At 45.8% G+C, this 16,549-nt stretch overlaps 1 protein-coding gene across 1 annotated transcript; it reads left to right on the forward strand.

The window, feature by feature from the left end:
• The first annotated feature begins 8,217 nt into the window (after positions 1–8,217).
• Positions 8,218–12,800, forward strand: LOC101781407. Its single transcript, XM_004974937.4, has 4 exons — positions 8,218–8,354; positions 8,879–9,313; positions 11,407–12,225; positions 12,324–12,800. The coding sequence occupies exons 1-4, from the start codon at positions 8,337–8,339 to the stop codon at positions 12,429–12,431; spliced, it is 1,380 nt and encodes a 459-aa protein (XP_004974994.1). The 5' UTR covers positions 8,218–8,336; the 3' UTR covers positions 12,432–12,800.
• Positions 12,801–16,549: the final 3,749 nt, after the last annotated feature.

Below are 16,549 nucleotides of genomic sequence, written 5' to 3' on the forward strand. Positions count from 1 at the left end.
CTCGGCGTAAAATGTATAACATTTATCTCATTAGCCTTGGAAATTCATGATTGTGCTAGCAGCTTCCTCTAGCTAGCAAGCGAAGCCGTGGGTGAAATCTCAGAGTTACCCACAAAGTTGTTGGCACAACCAGAATGGAAAAGTTTTCCATTTGATGACGTGTAAGACAAGCATCGGATTTCGTCGAGTTTTTTGGACGCGGGGGTGCGGAGTGGGGCTCGGGGGTGGTCGCCTGGTGCGGTGCGGAGGAAATTAAGGGGTCGCGGTGGGTTAGATTTTTTCAGGTTTGCCGAGTGTCCCCGGTTGGGGCACTCGGCAAAGTTTTTTTTTCATTTTTTGAGAGAAAAAACTTGTTGCCGAGTGTAAAAAATAAAACACTCGGCGAACCTTTTGTTTGCCGAGTGCTAAAAATAAAACACTCGGCAAAGTCTTGATTTACCGAGTGTCATTACTTTGCCGAGTGCTCGAGGGAATACACTCAGCAAATAAAAATACACTTGGCAAATTAGAGATTTCCCGTAGTGCTTGGTGTCTATTCTCCGGAGGTTTATCTTTCATGTCTGTGGCTAGGTTCTGAACTCGAGTTTGCGTGTAAAACTTTGTAATTTCGTTGCGATCAAGTAATGAAACTAATGCATATTAGTAACCGAAATAGGATTAAACTAATGCATATTAGTAACCTAAATAGGATTAAACTAGTGCATATTAATAACCTAGATAGGATTAAATAAACATAGAAAACCTAAGAACGATAGGTCTATCTTGGCAAAATGACAATTCGCTCCTAACCTTGTCGGCTCTTAAATTATTTTGCTGGAGCTCATGAAGCGGCTAATGGCACCCCTAGCACCGCCTCCCTCGCCGCATTGGTGACAATCAAATGGTCGAAAGGGAGGCAACAACGGCGTGCCAGAAGATTTCTATATATAGCCATGCGAGCCTGGGCCTTTGCTACAGCCTTGGCCACTACCATAGAGGCCCCATTGTCCTGGGCCATCGCTGCAGCCCTCGAACTGACGGCCACTGTGGCATCAGTGGCGTCGTCCTAGGCGACGGCCGCCATCAACTTGATTGCCTCTGCGATGACGAAGATGTGGAGGATGAGGCTGCATGAGCTTGGGGCCCTACCAAGATGCAAAGGACAGACTCCCTAGCAGCTACAGTGACCGCCTCACATGCTGCTGTGTCCACTATATGGCATGCACCGAAGCCTCGATGGTCGCTACGACGGTGGCATCTTGCTCCGCGTACGTCTTCTGCATGGCGCGGGTACGGAATATGAGGAGCAGTGATGGATCTGGAGTAGGACCGGCAGGTCTAGAGGAGAAGCAGGTCGCAGAGGGGGTAGATCTAGAGGAGAATTAGCAGTGGTAGAAGAGGAGGACGAGGATTATAGTGTAACCTCCAAAATTTTCAACTTTGCATTTCACTAAAATTTGCTAGAAACAATTTTGCTTGTGTTTAAGGCATATAAGGTTGTTTTGCATTTTCTAAGCATTTAAGAATTTTCAAAATAAATTAATGAATCATAGGAGTTCATTGTGCACCCATGCTGCTGCATATCTTTCTTTTTGATGGCTTGATTTCAAGTTTGTGTTTTGCTTTTAGCTGCTTGTTCTCCTTTTCTGTCAGTAGGAGCTGTTTCTGTCAGTTTCAGAGTTTCTTCAGTTCTGGTTGGCGATGCTTCTGTCTGCTGATCTCCTGTTTTTCGGTTCAGCAACAGCAGCTAGGCAGCAGCCCATCCCGCAGCTTGTGGTCCGTGCTCGCCAGCGCTCGGCAACAGCAGCAGTTTGTGGCCCAGTTTTGTCTTTGGCCCAGCTCCTTCGCCAGGCCGCACGCTCCTCCTCCCGTCGCTGGCAACCGGGACCCATTGGTCATCCCCATCCTCCGCCTCTCTCGCGCACAGACCGTGCTGCACCCGACCTGGACTCCGAGCCCGAGTCCAAGCTTGGTTCCGCGCTACGTCCCGCATCCGTCTCCACCTTGGGCCCGCACGCCAGGATGGCATAAAGGCCGCCGCCACCTTCTGTCCTCCCCATCAGAAACCCTAGCCACCTTGCTCCTTGCGCCGTCACTCGAAATTGCCCGAGCTCACCCGCCACCGTCGATCTCCTCCGCAGCCGCGCTCCCGTCGATGAGGGCGCCACCAGGAGTTAGCCGAGGAGGTGGGGACCCAACCATGAAGCCCCCGTGCGGCCTTGTGGCCTCTTTCTTCCGCTTCGGCTCGCCAGAGACGCGCGCCGCCTCACCGTCGCTCTCCGCCGCGCCGCCCGTCATTGTCATCTTTTTTATCTCCCCGACAGCCTAAACATGTTCCCCGTGTCGCTAGTGTCGGTTTGGTCCAGGTCCCGTCATTTTTGGTGGCCGGACGCCTTATTTCAGGTCATGTCCGGCGAGTTGCCGCCACCCGCCGCCATGCGCTGCCGCTCGCCGTTGCTGCCACCGCCGCCCGCGGGTCGTAGAAGTCCCCAGCCGCCCGATCTAGATCTGAGTCAAACCGGTTGGAGTACCGGTCAGCCTGCGCCTGCGCCATCGCTTTTGCTAAGGAGCCCCTGCCTTTTTTGGTTTTTGCATCTAGATCCTTCCGTATTTCAAAAGAAGTTAAGTAAACCCTGAGCTTTTGCCTTATCAAACCCGCAGTCCATAGTATCTCTGTTGTGCTTTAGACCTTCAGTTTGTTCGTGTAATTAGGTTTAGGTCCCCTGGTTTCTTGCCGTTAGGTCCCGGGAAGCTTAGTTTTCTCACAGATGGCTTCATGCCCGGTCAGTAGACGAATCTGCCTTGAGGTGTTAAAGTGATTACCAGGTCCTGCTGCGGACCTGATAATGGAATTTCCTTGATGGAGTCCAAGTAGAGATCGAAGTCGTGATCCTCAAGCGCCTTTGATTCGGACTATGAACAATTGCTTGATGGATCAGGGCTGCGTTTCGTAGTCCGAACAGGAACTGGCTTAGAGTTTGATTTGATTCACACGATGGCTGGATTGCCTGCTCGTGGGAGCTAGTCCGAGTGGGTGTATAGTCTGAGTTGTACTCGAACTCGCTTCTTGTTAGATCGAAAAATTTGTTGAATTTCTCAACGAGGTCCTCTGTAGCTTGATGACGATGGTTGATGTCTTGCAGCTTCTTCTTCGGGACCTCCGCAATGTAGTGGTGGAAACTTCCGACACCGTCAGTGATGCAGATCCAAGAGCTGAAGATGAATGCCATGCCGGCTTCGAACGTGATCGTAGGCTTGATGATGACTTGAGCTTCGAATGTGACTTGTAAGGGAAATTTTAGCGACTTCCCCTACCTGGCGTGTCAGTTGTCGGTGTTTAAACCCGACAACCTACCATGGGAGTACCCGATGTAAAGTTTTGGTTGGTGGGTGTTGCCGAAATTAGGAGCTCAATGGTGTACGTAGGCATGCGATTTAGATTGATTTGGGCCGCTAGATTGCGTAATACCCTACGTCCTGTATGTTGTTTGCTTGTATTGGATTGAATTTGTTTTGAGGGGGTCCCTGTCTGCCTTTATATATGGAGGGAGTAGGGTTACATGGCAGTTGTTTTACAAGAGTACTAGTGGAATTCGACCAGAGAGTTCTATTCCAGCTAGGAAGAGTAGTTTCCTTATCCTCGACTAGCCCCCTGGACTCCATGTATACTACATCGTCCTGCACCATAGCCTCCATATCTGATACATCTCGGTGTACAGCCCCATATGCGGATCTGTTCAAACCTTTTGGTGGGTCCATAAATGTAGTTACGATAGTTGGGTCCAAAGTTCTTTAAACTTTTATATGCGACTTGTGGGTAAAGTTGTGCGACCTCTGCAGAGTGTAAAACTGATTAGTCATGCTCACGGTTAAGAGCGGCCTAGATCCTCACATGTTAAAATTATCGAAAGATGGAATTAAATAGCTGTCGTTTATTTATCGTTATGTTGTAATATCTTATTTATATTTTTTTCTTAATTGTGTGTGGTATAAACTTACACTTAGATAAATGCTAATAAAATTTGACCAACTAATTAAAAGCTGATGCTATTAAATCTTAGCTATTCCTTGGTTAGCCTTACACTACACTGTTTCCCATAACTTGTTGAGTACCAACCATAAGTGTACTCATCTTTGCAAAACCGCTGTTCAGACCGAGCGAATCCCGAGTTTCTACAAGACTTCAAGGAGTTTTAGGCGTGCGTTTCTTCAGTCAGCTGCCTATATAGATGTTGCTACTTTTGGCTGCGTAATAATTAGACCTTGTGGTTTATTTGAGACTTTCGATCATGTAATAATGGTTAATACTCTCTTTATACATTGTGGCACTATCTTTATTATTCACTTATGTCGTACATGTGTGTAATTTGATCCTGGCGCATATGTATTCAATGCACTTGGTTTTGTCTTTAAAACTGGGTGTGACGTATAGCTAGGGTCGCGAGTGAGTAGCGAGTGGTCTTTTATATAGGTTCAAGAGTAAAATACACCGGTAGTTCCTAAACTTATCCTGTGATGTCACCCATGTCTCTAAACTCTCAAATTGCATTTTCAGGTCCCCAAACTTGTCTCAAGATGTTATCTAGGTCCATCAACTTTGAAAATGCATATTTAGACCCCCAAAACTTGTCCTCGGATTTCATCCGGGTCACTAAACTCTAAAAATACATTTTTAAATCTTAAAACTTGTCACATATCACTAATGGTAATGGTTCATCCTCTCTCGTTGCCTTCGTTGGAGGATTGGTGCTTGATTGGAGGATCTTAATTAAAATGCACTTTGAGAGTTTAAGGATTCGAATGACACCATAAAACAACTTGGGGATCAAAAAATGTATTTTGAGAATTTAGGAATTGGCATGGCATCTTGAGACAAGTTAACTGAAAATGCATTTTATGAGTTTAGGGACTAGATGGCACCCCATGACAAGTTCAGGGACTGCCCGTTTACTCTAAGTTTAACTTATCCATTCCGCATTTAAATGAAAGCTGACATGGATAAACAAGTATATGTGACAGATTGAAATACGACTAAAACGGACATTGTACTATATTTCAAAAAATAAAAGTTCATTAAACAGAATGAGTTCGATACATAAAAGTCTCTACGATAGGTTAAAACAAGCTCATATTTGTAGTTGGCACTGACCTTTTTCGTATAGTGTAATAAAGTACACAACTACCTACTCCCTCCGTTTTTTTACATCTCACATTTAGGTTTTCCTAAGTTAAACCTATTCAATTTTGACCAAATTTATACAATCAACATATGCCCTATCAAAATACATTCCATTATGGATGTTGTTATATTTTTATATATATATAAACTTGATCAAAGTTGGAGAGGTTAAATTAAGGAAAAATAAAATATGACATGTAAAAAAATAGAGGAAGTAACAATGTTTACGATATCGTGCACGAGAGGAAGAGGTCAGCGTGTGTCACATTGTCTATTGTTTGTTTTGCAGCTTGATGGGGAATAAAATACATGATATGTCCGTTACTCAGCCTGCTTGTCTTTTATCTATTTAGGAAAATGGGAAATTTCTGATCACAACGCTGGCATCCAACGTGTAAACTCTTGTTGTACTCAAGATTTATAGAATTTCAGGGATCACACCCCAGTCCTAAGCAATGCTAAGAGCCAGTTTGTTTGAGCTATAGCTTTTGAGCTTTTTTGCAAGTCGCGGATGGCTTTTTAGTTCTGAAAAGCCAATACTAGCTTTTAGAAGATGTGTTGAGCTTTTAGGGTTTAAAAAGCTACGAAAAGTTCAGAAAACTGAGCTTTTTAGGGTCTGTTTGTTTAAGCTGCAACTTTTAAGATTTTTTGAAAAGCTGCTACTACCTTTTTGATTTGAAAAGCTAGCACTAGCTTTTCGAAGATGAGTTTAGCTTTCAAGGCTCAAAAGCTACGTAAAGCTTGGAAAACTGAACTTTTCAGCTTCCCATATAAAATTAGCTTTTTTGAGTATTTGACTTTTCGGAAGCTAGATGGAACTTTGCTGTTTGTTTGTTTGAGCTTCTAGCTTTTCACGCCGAGAAGCTGCCAGGAAGCTCAAACAAACAGGGTCTCAGCTTCCCATACAAACTCAGTATTTCCAAGCTTTTGGTTTTTCAGAAGCTGCATGGAAAGTTTATTGTTTGTTTGAGATTCTGGTTTTACACGTTGAGAAACTGCTAGGATGCTCAAACAAACAGGACCTCACACGCTGAGAAGCTGCTAGGACGCTCAAACAAACAGGACCTCAGCTTCCCATACAAACTCAGTATTTCCAAGCTTTTGGTTTTTCAGAAGCTGCATGGGAAGTTTGTTGTTTATTTGAGCTTCTAGCTTTACACGCTGAGAAGCTGTCAGGACGCTCAAACAAACAAGACTTGAGATAGGAAAAAGCGTCTCTATGGGGTTACCATCAAAATTAAAACTCTCTCTGATAGACCACTTGATGCAAAGAACCCGCATAACGAACTATAGTCAGTTCCATTAATGCTATAGAAATTTACATGAATTCCCTCACTGCCATAGACTGTCTTGAAATTCCTTGGTGCCATTGAAATTTAGATTTATCCCCTCACTGACATTCTGTCCATAGTTCCATCCATGAGGTTTCAAATGTGGTTGGAAAAAGACCATTTTACCCCTCTTAAGTCAGGACCCATAAGTATCCTTTCCCCCCTCATCTTCACCCCAATTTCCCTAACCACCTAGCAGCAGGCATATGGACATGATCCAAAGATTGCGAAGCAAACCAAACTGATTTTTGAGAATTTTTACCATGCCTAATGTGGACGCCGAGCTAATAAGTAGCTAGGAACTGGATGCAGCAGGAGTAGTTGATTGACGTGAGCACTGGATAAATTAATTCATGAGTGGTAGTGGTTGTACTTATGTTCGTCAGCGACGGTCCACGGCCTTCTGCTCCGAGGAATCTCCCGAGCAATCTACCTCCGCTATCCGCGTGCCCGGCCACCATCCACCTATGCCCCCTTAGCTCCATCGTCAGCCAACTTTCTCGGAGAAGGTGAGGAGGCGGCATTGGGGGAGAGGGACTGCACGTTGGGTGCAGTGCCTAGCTCCACGGGCTTCTGCGGCTATTGCTCCACCACCATTGCCGTCGCCACCATGACAAGGGAGTGGAGCAGCAGGCGCGGGCCATGACTGCCAGTGAGGAACGGGAAGGAAAGATGGGAAGATAGGGGATTCGGAAGGCACTAAGAGGTGGGCCCTTGACTCATGAGGGATAAAATGGTCCTTTCTAACTGCACTTAACAGCTCATGGATGGAATGGCATTAAAAGAAAAATCTAAATTTTAATGGTACTGAAGGAATTTCGAGAAAATATATAGCACTGAGAAAACTCATGTAAATTTATATGGCATTGAAGGAATTGGCTCAAAGAACTACTAAAAGCACGACCCAACAAACATAAGAGAAGCTCAAGTCGGTATCATCCTAAGTCATATATACTCCTTCCGTTCCAAATTGCAATAGATTTTTAGTTATCTAGATACATATATAATTTTTACAATATATCTAGAAGAGCTTATTAAAGTCTTTACAATTTGAAACGGAGGAGTATTACGTTTAAAAATCGGTAGAAAAATGTGAGACTGAATTTCGTCACTGTTCACACAGGGCAAAACCATCCGTGTCGTCACTGTTCACACAGAGAGGGACTGAATTTCGTGAATCACGTTCGGCCATGCACATCAAAGTTTCGTCAGTACCTTTCATTCAGTGAGATGCAATGGTGGCATATCTTTGTAGTAAAATCGCTCCGATTTAAATTGTAGGTCATTTTATTATTTCTAGATATATAGATTTTGCTATATATCTAGACATGAGTATACATCTATGTGCATAGTAAAAATTATATTTCTAAAAAAAGCTAAAACGACCAACAATTTGAAACGGAAGGTGTATTATGTTTAAACATCGGTAGAACAAATGTGAGACAGAGCAAATCCACCTTGTACATCCGTGTCGTCGCTGTTCACACGGAGGGAGGCTGAATGTCGTGAATCACGTTCGGCCATTCACATCACAGTTTCGTCAGTACTTTTCCATCTGCGAGATGCAATGGCGGCATCCTTTTGTAAAATACAAGCCTCACCGGCCTACATGAATGTGATGTCCGAACTAACGTATATATGTGATGATGCAAGGTTCTAGCTACCAAATCAAAGTGAGCCACGGTCCGCATACGATCCTCCTTGGACCATCCGGGGTACACCCAATGCGCCTATATATACTGCCTTGAGAAACCATCTGTCATTGAGCACCCACAGAGCAAGAACCCTGGTTTGAGGCAATCCCGACCAATACTGTCGAGCGAGGCAAGGTAACATTTAAGCCAGAGATGGCGACAGACGGACAGGTGAAGATTCTTTACACTCTATAGCCAAAAGTATAGTAGTTCACTCAAACATCAAAGACTTTGGCTATTGGTCCGTAATTATTCAATACATATATACTTCAATTTTTTCAGATTAATATGTTTGGTGCTGGTTTTTCCTCAAAAGTACATCTATACTAGTATTTACAGTACTGTTAGGACTCTCCATCCATTCCAAATTGTAAGTCATTTTGGTTTTTCTATGGACCTAGATATAAGTTGTCTAAATACATAGTCAAAATTACTTAGATTTTGTTTGAGGGAGCATTAGTGTAATTGTGTCTTTGCAATAGATACATTTAATATGACTGCAGCATGTTATAATTGTCCTTCCAAGTTTTACCTCAGCATGTTATAATGTGAGGTCATTTAGTTAGCAATGCAGGACTCTGTACAAAATGTTATCATAATCCCTGCACAACCTACTTTAGGTGTCTTGTGTAACAAACAAGTCAAAAAAATAATTTGCTAACTCCATGCATGCATTTTAATTCTGCTCCGTGAAGGTCATTCCATCCGCAATGCAACTGAGCACCTTCACCAAGGTGACGTCGATCCCCAAGGAGGAGAGCTATAAAGACTTTCCGGTGGCTGTGCGTGTCAAGGCGCCGGAGATGACATTTCACGAGCACGCCCTGGTCGATATCGTCGCGGTTATTGACGTCAGTGGAACCATGGGTTGGAACTACGTCAATGGCAGTGCCGTGCCGAATCACAGGTTGGAATTGGTGAAGGAAGCCATGAAGAAAGTCATCGAGAATCTGGGTGGCGCTCAAAACCGCCTCGCTGTGGTGCCATTCAGTGACAAGGTTATTGAAGCGGGGGTAACGCCACTTACAGAAATGACCAAGGAAGGCCAGCAAAGGGTCCAAAAGACGGTGGATGGACTTAAACCAGGGGGTGGGACGGCCTTCAGAGCGCCCTTGCAAAAGGCCGCACAGGTAAATATGGAAATATGAATATCTTTTAGGTCTATTTTTTATTACCTTAGCAATGTGGACTACAAAATTAGCAAATACTTTGACAGGCAATACTCACTAACATTTGTCATAATTAATGAAATGTTTCTTTTAGAACACATGTATCTCATCAGAATTTTTTGAAGTGTTATAACATGAGCTTGTCTTACCATACTAGTCATGAGCGGAGGATATAAACCACAACAAAGTTAAATATCTTCCCTTGACCCCATACTACAGACCCATAAACTTGAAAATGTGTGAATGCAAGTGTTCAAAACATTATTTAAAACATAATATAATCAAACAATGTCATATGTACAGTGTCACTAGTGGCTTTCTGTTTTTTTGGAGTTATAGGGCAGACTGCCCCAGTCTTACTGCAAAAAGCACCACGTTCCGGTTTAAAGCGCAAACAAGTTTTCTCCAGAAACTGACAGTGTACCATTGGCACGAATAGGAACATCCAGAAACTCAGATTTCAGTTGCCAGGGTCTTCTGTTCAGAGCTTGACATCTTCCTAAGGTCGATTAGCTGGACGCCCACAGCAGGGTCTTCCTAAGGTGAGCGAACTTGGGAGGCACTAGTTCCACCCCTCGACAGTCGACATCCCCCTGCTCCGTCAGGAACTTGAACTGCTCAGCTCTGTTCTCACTATCTATAGTGCCAATCTTCTAGGTTGATCTTCCAAGTATCTCAATCTTCCTAGCCTGTGATCTGCAGGACAGAGGACTTCCTGAGTTGTACACCAGCCCTCCTAGTTCATACCTTGTGAATTAAACTTGGTACATCCTCCCAAATACAATTCTGAAAACAGACAGCATTTCGTAGTTTTCCAGAGACCCCACAGGGACAAGTGCCTTGTTGTCAATAGGCATTTCATCACTACTAAAAGTACAATTAGCTGAAAATTCGAGCACCGATGCTGGGCCGGAGATTGGAACCTTGGTGGGCAGATTCTATTACCAAAACTATGCTGTGCTCAGTACGCGAGCGTTCCCAGCATTGGCCAAGCATTCACCCATTCCTGGTGTCAGAGCTGTGGTATAACCAGCCATTCCAAACACAATGTGTTAAAGAAAAATTCTCTTTGGTACTGCAACTCACTGTTATAGAAACTAACTTTACCAATGACTTATCACCGCCGGTTTTATATGAACTGGCGGTGATGCTTTTCCATTGTCAGATCATAACATGAACCGACAATTAAAAGATAGAACCGGTGGTGATGATATAGTATCACCGCCGGCTTGTAATAGAAACCGGTGGTGATAGTATCACTGCTGGTTGTAACTCAAACCGTCAGTAGTTGTTGCTTTGAACCTAAAAATTACATCAAACTGAATTTTCTCACATTCGCTCCTTCCTCTCTCTTCATCTCCTTGTCCTTTTCTCTCCCTCTTATTTCTGTCCTCCTCTCTCTTCCCCTCTATCTCTCCCTCTTATTTCTGTCCTCCTCTCTCTTCCCCTCTATCTCTCTCCCTTGCCCTATCCCAGGTGACGGCGGCCGGCTGAGTCCGGCCAGTTACCTCCGCTCCACCCTCTGCTGCCTGTTCCCTCCTCTTCTAACCCCTCAGAGAGCCGCTCGCAATGGTAGTAGGAGTGGCGGTGGAGCGAGGTTTGAAAATAGCCCTTGGGGAGGAACTGTAGTGTCAGGCTGGGTACGTCGGTGGGTGAGGCCACAGCAGCAGGTTGGCAGGGCCATGGCAGCGGTTGGCTGCAGGGCAGTGGTGGTTGTCGGCGGCAAGGCTACGGTGGCGTGCGTGGCAGCGGTGATGGTCGGCAGCAGGGCCGTGGCGGTGAGTTGTGAAGCAGCGGCATTTGGTTGCAGGGCCGCAGCAGTGGTTGGTGGCGTGTGGGGGCTGCAGCAGGGTATTTTTTTTTTCCTTTTTTGGAACGGTCGCGTGGGTCCAGTATCAGCGGTGATGTTGACAATTTTAATCGCCGACCTTTCCGGTGATGGTGCTTGTTGTGGTTCATCTACTTTTGTTTAATTTTAAATTTCCATCGCTTACATACAGATCCACTAGAACTATAGTAACTAATACCAATATAATGCACATGCCTACATACAGATCCTAGATGACCGTAAGGCGGTGGAGGACCGTTTAGCCTTCATCATCTTCCTCTCCGATGGAAAAGACACCTACGGCTTCTCGAAAGAAGACATCCCACGGGCGTACCAAATCCACACCTTCGGTATCTCAGAAGATCACAGTGCCGAAGCACTACAAAACATGGCTACCGTGACTTCGGGAAGCTACACAACTATCACCAACAATGACCTGGACAAGATCACGGAAAAGATGGATCAACTCTCGGACAAGCTGAGCTCCATCGTCGCCGTCGACATGAGCATCTACCTCAAGTCTTTGAACCCTGGTGTGTCTCTACTGAGGATAGAATCATGCACGGCCGATGACACCAGTTCCAAGAGCCAGATCAGCGACAACAAGCTGTCCGCCAACATCTTCGTGCGTACTATCTCCTCCAGCGAGGAGAGGGAGTTCACCGCCTACCTACACGTGCCGGAAAGCCAGGGCAACGGATCTAAAGGAGTGATGGAGCTGCTAACGGTGGGAGGCAGGTACAATCAGAGTTGGGACAGGAAACAGATCACACTCAGCGAGTCCGTCGTGACCATTGAGAGACCTGGCTCAACGCCGCCGGCGCCGAGCAGCTGCAAAGAACTGAACTGGATTGAGGAGCGGGTGGAGTACTGGTGCAAGGTGAAGCTGGACCTGTCGGCGATGTATGACAAGGCAGAGGCCGAGGCAGGGGTCACGGTGTCCGGTGGAGAGAGCCAGTGCCAGTGCCAGTGCCAAGACCTGCAGACCCTCCGGGCGGGGTCGCTAGTGGCCATCGACAGAGCGATGCACCACGACATATACACGGTACGATTGCCCCACAAAATAACTCATTGCTACCTGTTGCCTTCTCACATCAACTTTCCTGTTAACTGCACCCCTGCAACAATCATGCATGTCTGAAGGCCACCCTGCTCGCCGTCAAGCTCAGGCACTGCAGCCGTGGTGGCGCGGCGGAACCAGCGACCGAGAATGCGCCTTCAACAACGGCGCAGGGTGCCAAGGCTGTCTAACTGTGAGAATGCTTCACATACCAAGATCGTTGGAGATGCAAGCATCTAACGGGAGATGGAGAACAGAGAATGATCCACGTATACATACAATAAGATGTGGGCCAAAGCAAATGAATCACATCCAAACATTAAAGCAGGTCAACACTTTTTTGTGTGACAAAAACGCTCCCTGGGATCATGAAGAACTGGAAAAATAGTCTAGTATGTAATGGAAGGCAAACTAGTTTTGAATGAGACCAGTTTAATGAACCATGATGTTCTAAGAGTATTTGACAATTGTATGATAATTGTATGGCAACCATTCTTCTGTATCTAGGTATACAGGAGTATGCACTTAAGCACCTAAACAAAGTATTCCGTTGAGTGCTCTGTAGTGCATGGACCTCAGGTCATTAATTTCTTCCTTCCATTCTGAAATTGATTCGAAGAATGATGATGTGGCCATGATTGGCAAATGCTTTTTTGTCAACACACGACAGCGCTAGCTCACACGTGCACCATATGATCACCTCGTTGGAGCCTCTGCTCCTGGCCGGTCAGACTGGTCAGACAGGCTGGTTAGACCGGTCCGGCACATTGACGTCACGAAAGCCTAGAAACACTACCTCAGAAGGAATCCCGTTGGAGATGGTGCGCTTAGGGTTGCTCTGACATCGGTCAGGCCACTCAAAACGTCCTAAAAAGTCGTCGAGACGAAGGAGGAAAGTAGGGGGTTGGAAAAGCTAAGGTTTGAAGAATAAAAGGTAAATAAATTTGTTTGATGATTGGGTGCTATCCCTTAATCGGCCAGGGCCCTTTATATTTACAGGGTGGGAGGCTTTTTCCCGCAAGGAAATTCTGTTTTATCTCCAATTCGACTAGGACTCCAAAAATCATCTTGGACTCGATTGGACCGGTCGGGGCCACCGGTCAGACCAGTGGGCATGTACCAGATTGGCTTCGAGCCTGATCGGTGCCGCTGCCACTTTTGGGCGTCAATACATGCCCCCCTGTTTCTTGGTACAGTTTGCGTACTAAGAAATAGATCTAAGGGTGATGGATTCCACCGGCCATTTGTTCGGCGGCCGCGGGGGCTTGCGTCACGGCAGCTGCGGGCTTACATCAGTGCAAAGTCTGCAGGGGCGGCTGACGTCGGGGGCACAGGGCCAGGCGTCGTCAGGGGCGCGGACGGAGAGGATAGGGCCGGGGTGGTGTGGTATCGGACAGGATGGGGGTCGAGGTGGTGCAGCATCGGAGACGACATATGGGGGTGACGGGGTCGGAGCTGGGCGCAAGGCGTCGGAGAAGATGGGGGCCGGGGTGACGTGGTGTCGGACAGGATGGAGGCAATGGGGGACGGGGTGGGGCGGCATCAAAGGGGAGGCGATGGAGGCGACTGGGCTAGCATCAGGGGAGACGGGCGCGCGCGCCATGTCGGAGGCAACGGGACTGGGGCGGCGCGGCATCGGAGGGGAGGTGATGGAGGCCGGCCGGGGGCGGGGGAGACAGGGGCAGCCGGCGTCGGGGGAGACAGCGGGGGACGTGTGCGGCGTCGAGGCGACGGGGTCGGGGCGGCGCGGCGTTGGAGATGAGGTGATAGAGGTGATGGCTGGAGTCGACGGGGCCGACAGCCGGGGGCGTGGGTGTCGGAGTCGACGGGGACAGCGCCAGAGTCGACGACACGGCGGCGGATCACGCGGAGGAAGACGAGGCGGCGGTGAGTGAAAATGGCTAAGTGTGGGCAAGGGCTAGCACTGAGCGGCATATAACCCCCCTTCCCCCTCATCAGGCATACATCCCCGGGGCCACAAGAAGCTCTGTACGGACCCACACAAGGAGATGTACTCATCAGGACATGAAGACTACTACACAGGGAAACATAGACTACATGGACTCTTGAAGACTAGTCGGAGAACAAGGAAACTACTCTTCTGAGTTAGAGTAGAACTCTGTAATCACATCTGACTAGTACTCTTGTGCAAAAATCTACCCTGTAACCCTGCTCCCCAGATATATAAGGGTGGGCAGAGACCCCGTCAAAACAAGTTCAATGCAATACAAGCAAACAACATACAGGATGTAGGGTATTACACGATCTAGCGGTCCGAACCTGTCTAAATCGCGTCCCTACGTGACCATCGAGTTCCTGAATTCGGCAACACCCATCAAGCAAAACACTACCCCAGATACTTCCGTAGTAGGTTGCCAGGTACAAAACACTAACACCCTCCTCTAGTACCAGTTCCAAACTACACCCGGTACTAGAGCCCCTCTATTACCGGGTGTAAACAACAACCGATACTAGAGGTTCCCCCCGCGTGGGAAATGAAAATGCCCCTCTAGTACCGGTTGTTGTTAAGCAGCAGTACTAGAGGGGTTCCATCACCTTGTTTTCATTTTTCCTTTCTTTTACAATTGCTATTATATTAATTTATTGCATACTAAATTAAATAACATTCATAAAAATTATAACAATAATTTGGTAGCTTCATGTTTATTAGATATACACTATAAAAATATCAGATGCGGTCAAATATCAAATATGGTAAAGTTATTAATTTTAACTTAGTAATAGGTTATAATGGTTATATTACTTATATTAACTCTACAATTCAAAAAAATAGATTTTTTGACCATGCAAAAATTTATAAGAATAGTGCCTCTAGTGTTCTTAACATGTTTACCATGACTTAATCATGTTCTAGTTTAATTGTACATAAATTTATTGTTTAATATTTAATGCTGCTTAAAAAAATTAAAATATTTAATATTTTAACCACGCAAAAATTAGTTAAATAATATTTTAGCCAGATAAGAAAGTTAAATAAGACATGAGAATTGTAAATGGTCACAAACCTTCTTGTAGTGTTTCAAATACATACTCTGCCCTACATGTGGAATGTGTCCATCGACCCGCCGCCGGCCATGCTCAGCTCTACATGGGCCTACCTGTGGTGGCCCTGCCGCCGGTGGGCTTCTACTACCCAGCACCGGTTTTGGTCGCGCGTCCAGCGTCGGGGTTCCCACTAGCTGCATCCCTACCTTGCTATGAATTCCCATAGAGCCCCTACGCGGTGATGTCGGGTGCGTCGCCGTCCCCTGCTACAATCTGGAATCTAGCGTGCTGGATTTGTACTAGCTCTGTCACGGCCAGGCGCCCAGCAGCCGGCAAAATGATTGCTTGAAAAGAGCTTATCGCTATCACGACCATGCCCATGTACTCAATGCAAATAACATAATACATGTTTCTCAATAAATAAACATAGTTCTCACAATAAATATAGTTCTTCGCAATACACATATATAGTTCTCTCACAAATGAACATAGTATTCACAACTAAAGAGAAACATAAAAAAGCTCAATGAACACGTTCATCTAGTCGGAGTCACCTTTACATAGTAACTCATCATTATCCCCCGCAATAACAACTCCCTTCCCTTTCTTATCCACAATAACCTTACCAATAGGTAAAGCGGCAACAAGTGCCTTCATCTCTTCCATCTGCACTTCTTCCACCCTTTCTTGTAACTCTTCCATTTCAATCCTCCCCCTAACCTTCTGCAAATATTCTTCCCGTGAACCCTTAGGGTATTTTGCATTCGGATCAACCACAAAACCTATACGATCTCTCTTCTCCCTCAACCTTTGTCTCTCCAACTCCCTCATCTCCTGCAACTTCCTCCTATTTTCTCTCTTCTCATCTTTAGTTACATGGCGTCGACACTTGGTTCTGAGCTGCCTCCAATACTTAATTATAATTTCCTTTGCATAAAGTCCTTAAGGCTTCACTCCAGTCTCCCGAACCATGTCTTGGTATATTTTCCCCTAAAGTAAGTCACTGTTAGGAATAGGCACATCATACTCGTTCCTAAACTTTTTCTATCAGTTCTTGTATTTTTCTTGACTTCCATGGTTCCGATGTACGACCCAACTTTAACAATAAATCACGACGACCAGAAAAGTCTTCCCGATCACATGTCCTTCCCTCCTGCAACAAGATGTTCATATTGTTACAAATTTGAAACAATGGATACACATTTCACATATAATGGGATAAACGATCAACAAAAGAGATGAATAGTTACTCACCCAGTACTCGCCATGTGCATTGCCATAGAACAAACCATATCCAAGCTCA

The sequence above is a fragment of the Setaria italica genome, chromosome VII, assembly GCF_000263155.2.
Source record: "Setaria italica strain Yugu1 chromosome VII, Setaria_italica_v2.0, whole genome shotgun sequence".
In the NCBI taxonomy this organism is placed as follows: Eukaryota; Viridiplantae; Streptophyta; class Magnoliopsida; order Poales; family Poaceae; genus Setaria; species Setaria italica.